Source organism: Gopherus evgoodei, chromosome 11, assembly GCF_007399415.2.
Source record: "Gopherus evgoodei ecotype Sinaloan lineage chromosome 11, rGopEvg1_v1.p, whole genome shotgun sequence".
Lineage (NCBI taxonomy): Eukaryota > Metazoa > Chordata > Testudines > Testudinidae > Gopherus > Gopherus evgoodei.
The window spans coordinates 1,353,666-1,372,624 of record NC_044332.1 but is presented as its reverse complement, the minus strand read 5'-3'; the positions used below and the strand labels follow the sequence as shown (position 1 = coordinate 1,372,624).

The following is an 18,959-nucleotide window of genomic DNA, read 5'->3' as shown; positions in this document are numbered from 1 at the left end:
AGGATGACTGGCAACCGCATTGTGCTGTGATGATGTGCCCTTTTCCTTTGTCTAGGTGGTTATTGCCACACAAAATAGTAAATGCTGGCAGCTACATGTGCAGTGCATGACAGAACCACGACAACAGCAGGAGCTGCACACTAGGAGAGGCCAACTGGCAGGTGGTGATAACATATGCAGTTACGGTCAAGGATAGTCACATGGCTTGGGAATGAGCCATACATCCATAACTCTGGGCTAAGTGAGTAGGGAAAGTGAGTAGGGAAAATAAGCTATCTGGCAAGGTGGGAACTCTCTTGTAAGCTCAGGTAAGCCTCTAAACTCCTGGTGAGCCCCTTCCAATGGAGTTCCCAGGAGCCCTCTCATGGGTGCTGCATGTTCTAGCAGGGCATTTAAAATGGCTCCCTAGTGAGTTGTGGTACATAGCTTGAGTACACAGTGCAGCACAACATGGGCTCCAACATGTTATCCATGAATATTATTCTTACAATCAATTCTCTGTCCATCAGAAACATTACTCCCTATCAAGCTCATCTTTCATTCACTCTCTCTCTGTTTGCTCAACGGGAGATTACTGATTTGCTTTAATGAAAGGTTTAAGAGTTGTATTTTTCTTGCTGTTAGCCAAGTCATTGAAGCCTAAGATGGTTCCATGGGTAGAAATCCCATATCGCTGCACTCTTCAGCTTGGGGTTCTTTGTTTTATGGGGGCTCCTCTGACTTATGCGGTTTTGGAAAAAAAACAAGGGCAGATAAACGTCCTGGCCCATATGAAACTGGGAGACAACCTCGGGCAGAAAGGCCAGGTGTGGACGCAGTTGGATGTTGTCCTTGTAAAAGACCATATAGGGCAGTTCCGAGGTAAATACCTGAATCTCAGAGACCCTACGGGTCAAAGTATGCAGGCCCAAGGACTGGAGGGTGGCACCAGAGTCTTTTAACGCTGTGGAGCCGTGCATCAGTCAGCTCCAAGAGCCCTGCTCCCTTGAATGAGAGATTGTGGAGGGTAGTCTGCATCTTCTGGGACAGCCCGGAGGGCTATAACCAGGAGCTGCGCCTCATGACCACTGCAGAGGCGACCACTCCGGCAGCCGAGTCTGTAGCTTCCCAGACCATTTGGAGGACCACTGCTTTACCTTCTTCCACCAAGGTGGCAAACTGCTGGGCTCGGTTCTGTGGAAGGCCCTCCTTGAACTTGCTGATGGAGTCCCACAAGTTGAGGTTGTACCTGCCTAGCAGGGTCTGATGATGAGACACCCAAAATTGTAGGCTGTCCGTTGAATACATTTTTCTGCCAAGTAAATCCAGTCTCTTGACGTCTTTATTTTTGGGTGTGTCACTGGCCTATCCCTGTCTGTCCCTTTTGTTGATGGCAGACACTGCCAGAGACCCTACTGGAGGGTAGGTGTACTGATATTCAAATCTCTTTGCCAGGACATAATATTTCTTTTCAGCTTTCTTGGAGGTAGGCAGAATGGAAGAGGGGGTCTGCCACACAGACTTAGCACTTTTCAGGACCCCTGGTTGGACAGGCAATGTGATCTGGGCAGAGTGGAGGCATGACACTGAAGAGGTCATCAGACTCCTCCGCTAGCTCCTTGACCTCCAAGTTCAGGTTATCGGCACCCTTTTGAGCAGTGCCTGGTGCTCTTTGAAGTCGTTAGGGAGGGCTGCTCGCAAGCGAGGGGTCCGCCACCACCTCGCCCAGAGACCAAGATGATGACTGTATCGCAGGGGAACCTTTCCCTTGCCTGTCCGGGGATGGCTCCTTGGGCGTCGGGGCCCGCTGCGCCGTACCTGCATCGGACTCAGTACTGTACTTCAATGCCGGAGGAGGCTGGGCCGGAGGCAGTTTGTCCAATGTGACCTGAGAGGAATGGTGGGAATATGGGACTGGCATGATTGGTACATTCCAGGGGCTTCAGTAGTGCCACTGGGAGGGTCACTGCCCCTGCTGCCACCACTGCTAGGGCCATGCCGGTCTGGAGCCATGCGGGCTGTCGGCAATTCGCCTCTCGTAGGTGAGGGGCTGAACTCTCCCTCCAACTTAGACAAGTGCCCTTCTGGCAACCAGGGCAGAGCCATAGATGCCCAAGTCTGTCGATGACCGGTAAGGAAGGGATGAGGAATGGTGCCAGCCTGAAGAGCAGTACTGGGGAGTTGCAGACTGGTGCTGTGACCGGGAATGATCCCACCCCAAGGGGGATTGACACTGGGGGGACTGCCTAGGTGATGGGGCTCTGCACCATGGTGATCTCTGACAGGAGGCGTGGCATTACTGCGGGTACAGGGAATGGCATTGTGACTTGGGCAACCCAGGCCCTGGCTCTTCTAACCTGAGACCAAAGCTGTGGCACCGGGATCCTAGGCCACGGTGAGGGGGATCGATGCCTGCAGTCCAGGGACTGGAGACTGTTGTTTTAGAGTGAGGTCCCAGCACAGGCTTACCCTTAGAGGTCTGGGCCTTAAACGGGTCCATCGCCTGGCCTGGTGTCTTCGGTGCTGGCTGGCCTACTTGATCCTTGGCTGCCAGGGCCACCTCGGGGACAGCCCCCTGTCGCTCCTGGGAGTCGGATCCAAGGCTGGGCTAGGGGGTCTGACCACAGCGGTACCCGCGTGTAGCTCCGGGGCGGGCATGTGGCCTAGCACAGGTCCTCTGCCTGAAGTCTCCTTGTCCTACAGCACCAGTGGGCATTTGGGCTTCAGCTGCTTCTTGGGCATTGGCAAAGGAGGACGGTGCCAGGCGGGTTCCAGTGCCGACGCTCAAGTACTAGCTGAAGTCCGATCGAGTGGGCTCCAAGGCAGGACAAAGTGCAGCCTTCATGAGGAGGGCCTTCATGCGGAGATCCCGCTCCTTTTGCGCTCGAAGGAAAGTTTTTGCAGATCCTGCACTTGTCTTTTCTGTGCGATTCCCCCAGGCACTTCAAACAGCTATTGTGGGGTCACTAATGGGCATCGGACAGATACACAATGAACACGGCTTAAAGCCTGGGGAACGGGACATGCACTGCTCCAAAGTCCCAGCCAGGACTCTAATTACTAAAACTATTATTAACACTTAACATAATGGTCAAACTAAGCACCTAACAACTAACTACAAAGGAGACAGAACAATGGATTGAAAGAACTGCTAACGTCTTTGCGACCAGGGGCGGTAAGAAGGAACTGAGAGGGCGTAGGGTCGGCAGCGCCTGATATACCAACTCATGAGCATAGCACTCAAGGGAGAACCGCAGCCATGACTGTGCTCGTGGGCGCACACACACCTAGAATGGAATCATGAGCAGGCAATCGAAGGAGAACAAACTTTGTTAAAGGAAAGCAATATCCTGCTAGAGAATATCAAAACGTATTTTGGTTGGTTGGTTTGGACTATAAAACATAGCACTTCCATAACATTTTGCTGGGGGATAGTCTCTTTAGCCATTCCTTCTCTTATTCATTTACTTTCACTCCATCTCCTCCCCTATTACTTCTTTTCACTCTAGCCTTCCTTTCCCCGTCTTTTCTCTCCCTCCTACTTTACCTGTGACCTTTTGCCTTCCTCTAATTTTTCTAATTTACTTATAAGTATTCCCAATATTTTAATCCCATCTCCTCTATTTCTCTGCTTTTCCCTGTATCCAGCATAGAGACACTATTGTCTCATGGATGTCCTCTCCACCTGTACCACGACCTCCTCCCAAACATATATGTCTGTAGAATCTCTATTCTTTTCCAGCATCTACTTATGTGTCTTTTCAGTTAAATGCTCTGAACGTGACTAATCATACACATATAAATTGTGGATGTTGAGGAGGGATGTTTTTCACGGTTTATACTTAAAAACTGTCATTGTAAATGGTGGTATCTAAGATCTCCCTGGTAGCTTTAAATTTTCAATCAAGAAACATGTACAAGTTGGCAAAATTGTCCAAACTGTCAGAGTAGGAAAGTTTCAGGCCAGAAGGGACCGATAGAACAGAATGGAAGTCAGTAATTGTCAAGCTATCCTCTAAACAGGGTACAATTTTAGAGATGTGATATGTTCTGTGTTTAAGATTATTTGTTTCTGAACTGAAAAAGCAAAGAATTTTTTGAAAAAACAAGTTTTCCCTTATTCTGATTAGTTTATACATTTGGGCAAAGAGAGACTGTTTCAAAGTCCTGTCTAACTGGTGTTTGCTTTTAACTTATATTTGTGTATTTATTTTTTTCTATGCCTTAAAATTTCTCTGAAGTGTTTGGAAATTTTGATTCAGAAATTTTCTTTTGAATGCTAAGTAAAACACACAGTATTATGTGTTTGGTTTTATAGGTCTAATTATTTTTATGGTATGATTGCAGGATGTATCACTAGCTTTGCTAAACCAGGACCACTTTTTCCTCTTCTTCATTATGTGGAAATCCTGCGGTCACAACCAGGATTTCTATATAAAGATAAAGGGTAGTTGTGTCCCTATGTGAACTTCAAGTGTTAGGATTTTCAGTAACAAGAAGTACCAGTGCTGCAGGTCACTGTGGGGTAGTAGATTAGTGATAAAATAAAAAGGTTTGATATTCCTGACTACTATTTTTCTATGGATTGCAATTTTCTATGGCTTGCAACTGGCGGGGGCAGCTATAAACCTAAGTGCAGGTAAAAGGATATATACAAGTATCAAATACTCAATGAAGAATAGAAATGACAGATTTCTGGAAGATAACTCATGAATTGCTGAATATTAATAAAACATTTATACTGGCCTACTTTGGGGGCCTTCTAATATCCATGTCAAAGATGACTGATTCAAATCAAAACTATTTACATCAAATTTAATCAGTATTTAAAATCAGCAAGCAGGAAACTCTGATTTAAATCATCAATTTTAATTCTTGTTCTATATTTTTTAGTTACTTTCCTAAAAGATAGATTCTCACTGGTTGGTGTACTTTGGTACTAATTTGCTAACCAGAAAGATATAGTATATCTATACACATTTATTTAAACAATTTTATAACTTAATGTACATTTATTCAGGGCCTTGATTTTTTTTTCTTTAACTTTTTGTTAGAGAAAGGTGAATGACATTTCTTATTTACTAGATAATCATTATCTGGTTGAAATAAAAACTGTTTCGATTTTTTTTTTAAATGACCGATTTTTATGTACCCTGATGTGTGTTGATAAAATACTCGATATCTATCAGGAATCTTAAGATGGCATTCTGTTTCTGAACAGTCAAAATCTGTGAGTGTGCCCATTGTGAAAACAGACATTTAAGTAAAACATTTAAAACTATTTATTTTCACAACAACAAACTTAGAGAAAAACAAACAGTGTCCCTAGAGGGATTTTACACTGAGTGACTCGTAAAACAATTTTCCAACAACGAAATGATAAAAAGAGGGGACACGATGAAAGTACAGAAAACAGTGAAAAGTAGATTGGGAGCTTGTTCTCCCTGGCTTGTACCAACCAGAAGAACAAGATGATGTTTAATGAAACCGAAAGGTGCCAAACGCAAAACTGTTCAAAGGAGATACTTTTTCAGAGAGTGCACAATTTGACCATGGAACTCATTGACCATGGAGATCATTGAGGCCAAGAATTTAGCAAGATTCAAAGAGAAAATTTTATAATATTTATAATAATAAACTGACAGTGTATAAATGTTATGTTTATAATATAATCATAGAATATCAGGGTTGAAAGGGACCTCAGGTGGTCATGGAGTCCAACCATCTGCTCAAAGCAGGACAAATCCCCAGAGAGATTTTTACCCCAGTTCCCTAAATGGCTCCCTCAAGGATTGAACTCACAACCCTGGGTTTAGTAGGCCAATGCTCAAAGCACTGAGCTATCCCCTCTCCCCTAAAGAGGATTTGGTATTTATATGCATAACAAGAATACCCAGTTATTATAACCTATATGAAAAAAGTAGATTGGAAAGGATATTAAACCTCATGCCTCAAAGTTTAAGACAAACTCTAATCATTAGGGATTAGAATGAGACCTTTATGGGCACAGATTAACCCACATCTACCTACTATGCAGTTTTTTCCATCTTCCTCGGAAGCTGCTGGGGCTGGCCACTGTCAGAGACAGGATATTGGACTAGCTGGATCATGATTCTGATCTGTTCTGGCAATTCTTATATTTCTATGAATCACAAGTGCTTGGAAAATGCTTGGATTACATCACAGGGAACCTGGACCTCAAGGTACACAAGTGAAGCGTAGGCAGCAGTCCTTAGCTTTTGTACTACTCCACGTATCAGATACGCCTTTGGCGTATCACTATTCCAACTAATTAGCATCACCCACAGCTGCACAGGTTTTTGACAGCATGCTTGGTTTCATTTAAAAAATGTGGCAGTCATAATCTGGTGGGGGAGAAGATGTACATGTTTATTTGGACAGGTAAATATTGTGTCTAAACAGACCAAGAGTTTTACACTGTCAAAGACATGATGTTTGACTTTCTTTATAGAGTGCATGTTAATGGTGAGGCCAGGCCTGGTCTACATTATGAGTTTATATCGAATTTAGCAGCGTTAAAACACATTAACCGTGCACCCGTCCACACAATGAAGCCCTTTATATCGATATACCTGATGAGTGGAGTAGCGCTGAAATCAGTATTGCCATGTCGGATTACGGTTAGTGTGGCCGCAATTCAACGGTATTGGCCTCTGGGCGCTATCCCACAGTGCACCACTGTGACTGCTCTGGACAGCAATCTGAACTCGGATGCACTAGCGAGGTAGACAAGAAAAGCCCCGCAAACTTTTGAATTTCATTCCGTGTTTGCCCAGCGTGGAGCGCCGATCAGCACAGGTGACCATGCAGTCCCAGAATCAAAAAAGAGCTCCAGTATGGACTGTATGGGAGATACTGAAGCTGATCTCTATATGGGGAGATGAATCTGTTCTATCAGAACTCTGTTCCAAAAGACGAAATGCCAAAGCATTTGAAAAAATCTCCAAGGCTATGATGGACAGAGGCCACAACAGGGACTCGACCCAGTGCTGTGTGAAACTTAAGGAGCTAAGACAAGCATAACGGAAAGCCAAAGAATCAAATGGATGCTCACGGAGAGAGGGAGGGGGGACTGAGGACTCTAGCTATCCCACAGTTCCCGCACTCTCCGAAAACCATTTGCACTCTTGGCTGAGCTCCCAAAGCCTGAAGGATCAAAAACATTGTCGCAGGTGGTTCAAAATATGTCGTCAGCCCCACTCCCGTGAAAGAAAAAGGGAAAAAAATCATTTCTCGCCTTTTTTCAATGTCACCGTATGTCTACTGGATGCTGCTGGCAGACATGGTGCTGCAGCACTACACAGCAGCATTCCCTTCCCTTCCCTTCCTGATGGCAGATGGTGCAATATGACTGCTATCCGTCAGCATCATCTCATGAGTGCTCCTGGCTGGCCTCAGTGAGGTCGGCCGGGGGCGCCTGGGCAAAAATGGGAATGACTCCCAGTCATGCTCTTGCTCCTGGAATATCATAGCAGCTGGAGGCTGCCTTCCCCCTCTCCCCGCTTTTCTCTCTGCTTGCAGAGGCAATAAAGTCAGCGTTTTTTCTTATTCATGCATTCTTTATTACTTCATCACACAAATGGGAGGATAACTGCCACGGCAGCCCAAGAGGGGTGGGGGAGAAGGGAAGCAACGGGTGGGGTTGTTGCAGGGGCACCCCCTATAACGACATGCAGTTCATTATTTCTGCGGGATGTCTGGGGCTCTGACCTGGAACGGCGGTTTGCCTCTCTGGTTCTTCAGTCGGCTTGCCTGATATTCTAGGCAGGACTGACTCTCCATTAGACAAAACTTAAAGAAGGGAATGACCTGGGGAGTCATTTTTGTCCATGCACCCCCGGCCAACCTTACCGAGGTCAGCCAGGAGCACCCATGACAGCAGCAGACTGGTAACCGTTATTGCCAACTTGCAAAGCAGCAGACGGTACAATATGACTGGTAACTGTCTCTGCTAACTTGCAAAGGCAAGGGGATGCTGCTGCGCAGCACTGCAGTACCGCCTCTGTCAGTAGCATTCAGCAGACATATGGTGACAGTGAAAAAAGGCTAAACGGGCTCCATGGTTGCCGTGCTATGGCGTCTGCCAAGGCAATCCAGGGAAAAGGGTGCGAAATGATTGTCTGCCGTTGCTTTCATGGAGGGAGGATTGACTGATGACATTTACCCAGAATCACCCGCGACACTGTTTTTGCCTCATCATGCATTGTGATCTCAACCCAGAATTCCAATGGGTGGGGGAGACTGTGGTAACTATGGGATAGCTACCCACAGTGCAACACTCCGGAAATCGACGCTAGCCTCGGTACATGGAGACACACTGCCGAATTAATGTGCTTAGTGTGGCCGTGTGCACTCGACTTTATACAACCTGTTTCCAAAAAACGGTTTCTATAAAATCGGAATCATCCTGTAGTGTAGACATACCCCCACTCACACTGCCAGAAGAACCAAAAGTTTGCAGCTCAGATTTCTCTGGATTTTGAAGAGGTGGTAACTCTCTCAAACTCAGCAATAACCACAGTGCTAATTAGATTTTTAAACACCTGCTGTATAGTTTTCCTCTTTGGGGTTTTTACATAACTACTGAACTTGTAGCAAAGCCTTGCCAGCTCTCTTACCGTGAGTATTAGCCTCACTGAAGACAATCAGGTTAATCCCCTTTTCACACTATCGAAACTGAAATCAATCCCCACTACGGTTTTCTCAAACTGCATATTCCAGGACTATGTCTCTTACTCTTGACTCCCAGATGAGAACTTCCAAAACTATTATTCAAACCTATCACCTAATGCTGGTAACAGGCACTTGAAAATTACAAAAGAAGAGAAGGTTTCTGCATGAGTACACTCAGGTAAGAGTCATTTAAATGTGACTTGTGTGATACTCGTACAATCTTTTTCTGAGCAGCAATCCCTAGTTTGTACAGTAGGAAAGAGGGAAAGTCTACAGTCCATGACTAATAGATACCTCCCTACTCAAGAAGACTCCAATCTTCAAAGAGAAAAAATAACCTCAGAGGATCCACTGTATAACTACAATGAATGCTTTGCCACTCAGCCGATAATACTTGGAAAACAGCCTAGCAACAAGCAGTTACTCTGCAGATCTTCCTTTTCTCACTCAGCTCCTAGGAACCAGCTTGGTGAAATGAGCACTCTAACAGGGCTGCATAGTTTTAGTATGATACATATCACATATAACACACACAAAATTCATCCACTTGACAACAATGAAGCATGGGACCATCAGAAAAAAGATGAACATGGGACTCGATGGGTTAGGGGATTCATAAGAGGATACAGAACCTCCCTCTTTTAGATCAGTGGTTCTCAACCAGGGGTACGTGTACCCCTGGGGGTATGCAGAGGTCTCCTGGGGGTACATCAATTCATCTAGATATTTGCCTAGTTTTACAAGACTACAGAAAATGCACTAGTGAAGTCAGTACAAACTAGAATGTCATACAGACAATGACTTGTTTATACTGCTGCTCTCTGTACTATACATTGAAATGTAAGCACAATATTTATATTGCAATGGATTTATTTTATAATTATATGGGAAAAATGAGAAAGCAAGCCGTTTTTCAGTACTAGCATGCTGTGAAACTTGTGCATTTTTATGTCTGATTTTGTAAGCAAGTAGTTTCTAAGTGAGGTGAAACTTGGGGTTACACAAGACAAATCAGACTCCTGAAAGGGGGACAGTGGTCTGGAACGATTGAGAGCCACTGTTTTAGATCACCATTTCAAATCTGCCTGCGGTAGGTAATGGCAGAGAGTGGTCACCATCTGACAACTGTTTGATGGTGTAAATCCAGTTCTATGGGGACAGGACCAGCATCACAAATCCTACAAACCAGCTGGTATCTTGTGACAAGCACAGCCGAGTCCAAGGGTAAAATGGGTATGGAGACTGAACTACCTTCTCCCCTTTGGTGGCAGTACCTCTAGGTCTTTGGCACTTTAAAGAGAGGAAATAAAGGGTATTTCTACATTGCAAAAAACAAAAAAACAAACAAGCCATGTCAGCGAGTCTCAGGAGCCTGGGTCAACTGACTCGGGCTTGCGCTACGGGGCTAAAAGTAGCAGAGTAGACATCCCCACTTGGTCTGGAGTCTGGACTCTGAAACTCAGTGAGAGAGAAGAGTCTTGGGCTCCCACCCAACTAAGAACAGCTACACTGCTACTTGTAGCCCTGAAGCGGTGGCCAAAGTCAGCTGACCCAGGCTCAGAGACTCTCTGCCATGTTTTTTTTCCCCAGCATAGATGTACCCTGGAAGAAAGAGGAAACCAAACGTCTATCACCTGTCCCACTGAAGCGCAGAAGAGATTACTTGTGGCATTCAGAATGGTGTATGCTCAGTAACTGCCAGGGTCAGTGTTATGGCTAACTAAGTTACTCTATGAATGTAGAACCAAAGAGGTAGTGAAGCATGACCCCTTGCTGTACCTAGAAGTTTCTTGCTGTCCAGTTTCTGTCTGTTCAAAGGGTTTGTGCCATACAGGAGCGTGTGCGCCTCCGAGTGAACTGTCTGTAGCTCTTCTAGAGTTGCTTTTCTTCCACGAATACACTGCAGGGGGAAAGGAAAGAAGTGGTAAAATCATATTTACTACAATTACCTAGCTTGTCTTTTTACTTCCCTTTGGTAAAAAGGAAATATTGCTGGAAGTCATACTGCACTAAGGGTTTGTTTTATTTAAATTACAGGTTAAACACAATTTTTTGCTGACAAATATTTTTATTAAACTGTTATGCAGAAATTCTTACTTTGTTCACTCACAAAGGTACATTTTTAGTCATGAGAAGGATTTCAGTTTAATCCCATTAATCAAAAGATTTTATATGTAAAATAACCTTTTGGACTTTTTAAAAGATACATGCTCCAAAATCTTTGCCGATTCTCATATTGATGTGTCAGGATTTAGTGGTATAAATCATTTCCATGAATAAGAGTCAGCCACATAAGCTGTTCACTGATGGAAGAACACTGTTCCAAACCTGCACAATGAAACCCCACCACAACTAATAGCTGAACGGCAAAGACTTTGGGGCTTCTCTTCAGAGAAGCAACTAAGGGTTAATCAAAACCTTTTTGATCTAAAAACTGGGCTGGAGATCACGCAAGGTCAAACTTGAGATTCCAACCTGATTTAGGGTATGCCAGAAAAAAACAGAACAATGTTTCTCCTCCATGCTCTTATTTACAGCTGGAACCAGCAAGTGTAGATGAACACAGAGGATGAAATCCTGGCTTTAATGTAATCAATGGCAAAACTCCCATTGACTTCAGTGGGGCCAGGATTTCACCCAGAAGGTTTTACAACTTGGACCCTTTCCCAAATTTCAAAAAAAGTTCAGTCTGCATTCTGGGCAAGCCTTAATGTTTAACTCATTTTTGCTCTGGTCTAATTGCTATGACTGAAATTCACCTCTGTGCAGTGAGCCAGCAGAAGGCAAGTGCAACAATGAAGTGCTATTTTGAAGTGCTGAGTGGGACTTAAGCGGTGCAAAGACTTTGGCGTGATATCCGACATAAGAGTGAGCTTTAACCAATATGAAAATGGCACTTGGATTCTCTCTCTCATGCTAGGGAAAAGGCAGTAACTTTCTGGAGTTAAGGAAGTGACAGACTTTCCATTTTAAGTGGGGGTTTGTAACCTTCTCTAAAATGTCACAAAGGAAATACACAGCTTGGACAAGAAAGCATTATTTTGGTGATGTGGAAATGAGAATTTTTGGAGGCTAAGTGTCCTGCAAAAGTCGCTTTGTTCATGAAACGTATGAGTGTAAAAACAGGTGTTTTAGGTGGTTCAGAATTTATCCTAATGTGCTTGGGGTATTTTTGGTCATAGTGTCTCTAAAATAAGTTAATTTTTTTGTGGCTTTCCTTTAGAATAGAATGAACTTTAGCATTTCCCTGACAGCTTGATTTCTATTTTCAATATACTAATATTAGTATTCCTGCATCACTGCACTCTGTCCGCAGCATGTGAAGGTCCCAGGAGCACCAGAAACTGCCATGGAATATCTTTCATTTTACATGAGGGCAATCATCAGGACTACAGAGACTGGAAGGATGCTGTTCACATCTCATTCAGAGCACAGCAATACTTCCAACAATTCAGCACCTGTTCTAGTGCAGAAAAGTCTCACCACTGGCTGTGGGCTCAAAATCTTGGGCAACTACAATGTCTGACATTCCAGAGAGGAGTGCACTACTTAGTGAGCCACAATGACACCTGTTAAACTGTACACAGGCAGCATCTTCTTCCAGACAACATTGTAGGGCATAATGCAAGGTACACAAACCAAGCTAATCAGAGGAGATTTTGCCTCAAAACTTTGGTGCAACCAGTATTCATTTGTTTTAAAATGTATTTGCACAGGAAATAGTTTTATAAAATCCTTAAGCCGTAAACCAGGAAAACAAAGCATAGGAGGAAGCTTCTCCCACTCATGATTTGGGTCACCTGTCCAGGCAAGTTCCTCTTTTGTTTGTATTTTCTTTAAACTCTACAGGTAAGATTTTCTGAGGGTAAATGCTGATGCAAAGTACACAGTCACGTTACAAAGTCGCTGCAAAAACACAAGCCCCAATGAGATTGAAAATAATCTCAAAGAAAAAATTATTTCCCCTCTTTTGTGCCTTCACTTCCCACTCATGATAAATCTGTTTCAATTATTCCTTCATCCTTTCTCTCTTTCGTCTTTTCCCCCTGCCTACAGGGTTTTGGAGCAGAGCCCGGGGCTGGAGTGCGGAGCAGTTCCTGAGCAGTGGAGCTGTAGGTTTTTGCCTGGAGCTGGAGCAGAGCCAGAGCACAGCTCCAAACCCCTGCCTGCCTAGATGCCATTCTTGTTCTCAAGACAGATGAACTGACTTGTGCTCAAATGCTGCTTTTTTTTTTTTCTTCCAGATTTACCATTAACACCAGTGGAGGACTTGACCCTACATGTGTCATACAAAGTAAAGTGAAGCTCTGAAGTGTGCTTGTCTCTGCAAAATCTGTGCCCAGTGGGAGGCTAGAAACACTACTCTCCACTCTAAATAATATCCTAGTATTTTTAGGTACTGTAGATTTCATGTTGCTCAAACCTTTTTTTCTGTATTTCTAGTAAGACATCTTTTATTCTTCTCAGAAAACACGTAGTTCCACATAGACTTTGAGAGACAAGCATGCCTCAGAGCTTCACTTTACAACCAAAACATCCTTTTAATGTAGAGTTTTTGTTTTTAATAAGTATATAACGTGCCTAGGAGGAGTTTTCTCCTTCCAATGTCAGGGATGAAAAATTAAGCCAAATTCTAGGACACTCCTACCAATTCCTTCTGGACCATTCAAGTTCCCTGACATAAGACCTACAGATGAAGCTTGATATCTGCAACAGTTTGCAGTGTACCCCAGCCTTGTGGGGAAGCGAAAAGGTTATTTAGAGTCAGTGCAAACAAGGGACAGGTAGATTCCAACATGCCAGTACAAGTCAGTCAAACCTGACAATTCTTCCCAGTCACCTTTTATAGATACCTTGCATCCTGCATTCCGATACTGCCTAAATACAAAACAATATATTGTAAACATAGTTGTAACTGCACACCAATGTGTAACCCTTTACAGAGCTAGAACCCACAGGAGAGTTTTAAGAAGAGATGAAGAGGGAGGATGTGACTCAGGGGCTTGGAAGTTCCAGAGGGATGACTCAGTGGGTCAGTACAAGTTAATGAGTGACCCCAATCAGAGTGGCTCAGAGGAGAGGAAAATAGGAACTGCCAAGATTAGGAATGATGCGAGTGGGTGGGCAAGAAGGCAGATGAGCCAGAGGAAGGAAAGGGAGGAATGGAGTGGCAAGTCCAGGCACCATTTTGAAGATAAAGAAGGAGGCTGTGAGACAGGTTTGGAGATAACTAGGAAAGCAGTGGAGAAGGAGGAGCAGGAAGACAATAAGAATCTGGAAGCCAGTGAGGCCACAGCATTCTGGGCACCCTGAAGTTTACTGACTAGAGACTGAGGAAGATCATAAGAAAGGACATTGTAAAAGGAAAGATAGGATGTGATTAACACACGGTTAAGGCTTTCAGGAGAGACAGGGTCAAGATGAGGTTGAAGGCTACCAATGTTCAGAAGATAATTACAGACCAGGGAAAAGTGGGAGGAAAAATGTTGAGTGTCAAACATAACTCCAATATTTCCGCCCTTGGGAGCAGTATGAAGGGTCAAATTAAAGTGGGTAACAGTTGTTTAAACTTTACAGATCAAAGCACTTCATTGCCATGTGGAGAATGTCGGTGATACAGAGCTAGGAGATGAGGCAATTAATACTGCATGGTTTAAGCATTGCTTGTAAAAAAACTGACCTAAATAACAATAGGTTGTTTGTCTTGTGTATATTTTTCAAGAGAGAGAATAATCCCAAAGTTCAATTCAATTTGACTTTTCAGACACAAACCAGTCTCAACTCTTTCCTGTTCGCTATATAAAGATGCAAGCCCTAGAAGTTTAGCTAATGACAATGCTGCCCCCAAGTGGTTAGCCTTCCTTACTGCTCAGAAATTATTTCTAACCAGACTAGCTTAATCAGAGGCAGCTGTGTAATATGCAGTTTCCTCAGGAGAAACCAATCTTATAGGAATTCAGTTACATCTGTGTGCCTTCATTAGTCTACTCCTGGTCTCTACAGCAGAGATGGGCAACTGAATTAATGCAAACCATACTGATTCTCTGATTTGTGGGACCATAAACCCCATTAAAATGCCTTCTTCTTTTGCAGGACCTCAGTCTTAGCTAGATCATCAAGTTCACCACAATATTAAAAGGGAAAAAAATGCCACAGAAGCCATGGAAATATCATATTAAGGATAGAGTTTAACCAATAACTCCTGTTATTACAGCTTGGGGTTAAAATACAAATCTTAATTTACAATAGCAATGGATATTGAACTCCGGCAAGAGTCAGTGCTAGATAGGAATTTCATTATAGTAAGAGTAATACCAGAAAATTATATGACTGACTCCTACTGCAAATACTGCAATAGGTATTGGCCAGACATACAGTATGAAGTTCTATGAATTTTGTGATTGTAACCGTCACAGTATTACTATGAAATTGGACAACCTGAAAAGTATTCATGGCAGATACAAACAGATAAATAGAAAGAGTCATGTATGAATGGGTTAAACATAAAACACATTTGGCAGAACCCAGCCCTCAGTCAGATCCATGAAAATCCAAGAACAGAATCTGGTACAAGTTTGTGTGCCCATGTGGCAATCAGAAATCCAAGTTGCAAATTCAGTATGCTGGTCTTTAAAAGCAGAATGTTAGAGTTCCTTAAAATGCACACACATGAAATACTACAGCAGAACCAAATACTAAGTCTGTTCTCTCACTCCCAAACACATGACTGAAACAACATGTCTGCCCGTTCCTGTGGTAGTATTTATTACCTCACACTTGCCACGGAGGCCTGTCTCTTGAAGCCTGGACCAGATGCTCTGGATTCTCCCTGCATGCTCTGGGTGGCTGTTTGTGTTTCCGCAGGTACACTGGTGTTTCAGCATCAAGGTGTCATATACAAGGCCTGCGGCAGAAGTTACAAAAATTGCTTGCAATAAAAAGCTGTCTTGTGAGACATGGAAAAAAAGACCTCTGCTGTGCACTAGCGCATACTGTATTGAACTGAAATCCTAAACACAATGGAAATACGCATTCCACAAGTAGATGAAGAGCATCAGGAAAACAAAATTGTAGACTGCAGTAAATGAGATGGACAACTTGGTTATATGACCGAGTTGTGTGCAATCGTGGGGACTGGAGGTGGTGATCCAGGAGGTTCCTTCCAGTCCTATGTTCTTAACTTCTAAGGTTGGCATTGTACTATCAAACATGAATGACTTCTCCCTGTTGGAAATTCTCAGTGTATTTGGGAAAGAAATGAATCATTAATACTACTAGAGGATGAATCTGTACTAGAGGATGAATCTGTATGGTTTATAACATAGAATCATAGAATATTAGGGTTGGAAGGGACCTCAGGAGGCCATCTAGTCCAACCCCCTGCTCAAAGCAGGGCCAATCCCCAACTATTTCTGCCCCCGGATCCCTAAATGGCCCTCTCAAGGACTGAACTCGCAGTTAGTGAGCCAAAGCTCAAACCACTGAGCTATTCCTCCCCTTCAGCAGATTTACAAATGAAAGCAGGTGAAAGTACAGATTTAGGCAGACGTGAATACAAGGAAGTGTTATAAAAGGACACCACATTTCTATGACTCTCACATTAAGTATTATTACAACCGCTGATAAAATGCTTCCAGGTTTTTGGATTAAGGAACAAGCGAATGTGTCCCTGGAAGGGTCTTTGTTCCATAAAACAGTTTGCTTTAAAGTCGTCACAAAAAGGTTACTTGACAACACAAGTCTTAAAGTACATGGAAGGCAGTTTATTAGCACACACTTAGGGATAACTATTCAATGTCTTACATGGGAATTTAGCAGTGTTATTTCCTTTAAACATGGGAGTCAAGAGGCTGAATCCCTGAGCAACAATGTTTACCCAATCTCAACAATGTAGGTGACTCTAATACATGTTACACTTCCACCCAGTTACACTTCTGGACCAGGATTTGTGAATTCAGGTCAAATACACCACTGAACAAAACTACCAGTTTTTCCACAATTGTGTATTCTGGGGAATAAAGGATGACATTTTTTGTTTAAACACAACAGACACAGTGAAAAGTTTAGTTCTAGCTTTTCCTTAAGTCAGAGATAAGTTTGTGTTGGGGAGCACCCAAAAATCTTTGAAATATCAGGGGGTTCTGAGGATGCAGGATAGATTGGCAATTAGTGTTGCTCCTTTGAAAGTCAACCAGTTTGCCAAAGCTGTCTTTCCACTGTGCACTGGGGCCGGTGCTGACACTTTCAGCCATTAAGGGAAGTTGTCTGGCAATTCCTCACTCTGCTCCAGTTTTTGGGACCTCTGAGTGCAGGAAAACACACACAATAGCTCCAGAGGACAGAATGGAGCTCTCATTAACTAAATGATTAAGTTAACCAAAGTTCAATTAATCAGGGCTTTACAATAAATATTCATAAAAGTGCCCACCTGTCTGCTTCTTTCTGACATTATTCAGTTCCATTAGGAGCTGTTTGGGCAATACCAAGCAATGCAAACTGAAGTTGATGAGAGGATGTGGTCTAGTAGAATGGATAGCTGTTGTTTTTGACCTCGGCACTGGGAAAGAACACTGGATTTTGCTCTGCCTCGATCTCAAATACATACCTATTATAAATAGGGGGCATGTATGCACACAGGGGTGTGTGCATATAGATAAAAACCACATAGTATAGTATTTTATATAGATACATTCATACATTTAAAGAAGAGGTGGTGGTGGGATGGGCTACATATTCTTCTTTGGTAAGTTTGGAAAGGAACCAGGACTCAGAAAAAGTCTAATCTAATTAAATTTTAAAACTCTTCCCACCCCTGGTTAAACAGTGACAAAGCAATATTTCACTGAAGTTTATCTTGTATAGTATTTATGTATTATTCCCCATTTTTAACACACACAGAGAGAGAGAGAGACAGACAGACAGACAGACAGTATTGTGACAGGATGCCCTAGAGCACTTCTCTGTTTGCCTTTACAAAGATTTAAAAAAAAATTCATTCCCTACCCTCCAAATCAGTATTTTCTGTATCAAGTGGACAGAACTTCAATTCAAGAAAGTAATTCTCTGTACCAATCTCACTGGGTAAGTCTCTTCTAGAATATGACTGGAGTATGGCTGAAACACTTTGCTTTTCCTTTCTGTGCCTAGCTCACCAAAATATTAAAGTTTTAAAATCTGAAAACTCTGCTGTTACTCTGAGCTGCAGTAATAAAATGGAAAATTCTTTTCCATGTAAGGTAATGAGATACGTACCAAAAACAGTTGTCTAAAAGGTTCCCCGCACCCCCCACCCCCCAAGAAAGAAAAAGGAAGAAAACGTCACGACTTGAATAAGGGTAGAGAAGGATTTAAATGCATCATTTATAATGGTATAAGGAAAGAACACAAAAATATTCTTTTCCTCAACATTTTCTATTACCCAATTTCAATGACACAGACAGCTGGATTGTGACTCTCCAATGCCTTGCACCTTATGTTGGCTGTCATCTGAACTTGTGCAAGTGCAAAATGCTGCCATTCCAATTTTAAAGGGTTTTACACCGCACTTTCCACTCATTGCATGAGTATGAATAATTGCATAATGTTCAAGGTAGTGGAGAATCGGGCCCCTAGAGTTGAAAACATTTCACAAATTAAATGTTGTGAAAAGGATATTAACCAGATAAAACACACTAAGTACTCTGCACATTATTGTCTTGTCACTGTAATATGTGCCACATACAATGTAAAGGTAATGTGGGTTTCTTCTCATTCTAAGCAATTTTTTAATCCTATCTGAACACTTATTTTCTTTGACATCTACAATTGTAGAACTTTCAGCAGATTTATTTACAGTTTTCAAAATCACTACTCTTATTGTTCCATTCTAGTATATAATTATAACTGAAATTACGAGGCACATATTTCGGTAAAATGTAAATGCCATGATAGTAAATATTACTGTACAGTCAAATTTTGTAAAGACTCACATGACTGATGCTGTCACTTAAACGGTGAAGCCAGAAACAGATATGGGCAAGTCATGACTCAACTTCTAAAATGTACATAGGATCTGTAATCTTGAAGACTGGGATTTTCAAAGTGGGCTAAGAGAACTAGGTGCTCACTGTCCACTGACCTTCAATGGGGTTTGGCTGCCTAATTCCCTTAGGATCCTTTGAAAATGCCAGCACACACTATTGTATCCTTGCCCTTCTGGTGCCACTGCTGACTGCATTGTTGTTTCCATTAGAAATCAAGGTATGCAGACGTTATAAAAACTTGACATAAGGCCTGATTTTCAATAA

At 42.8% G+C, this 18,959-nt stretch overlaps 1 protein-coding gene across 4 annotated transcripts in view; it reads right to left on the bottom strand.

The window, feature by feature from the left end:
- The window catches only part of HDAC4 (histone deacetylase 4), a 450,554-nt gene that overhangs the window by 60,294 nt on the left and 371,301 nt on the right, over positions 1 to 18,959 (bottom strand). For all 4 annotated transcript variants that reach the window (XM_030579819.1, XM_030579818.1, XM_030579820.1 and 1 more), the window contains 2 exons: positions 15,444 to 15,577; positions 10,453 to 10,573 (listed from right to left, as the gene is read on the bottom strand). In XM_030579819.1, coding sequence (XP_030435679.1) covers positions 10,453 to 10,573; positions 15,444 to 15,577 — 255 coding nt within the window. The remainder of the gene's footprint in view (positions 1 to 10,452; positions 10,574 to 15,443; positions 15,578 to 18,959) is intronic.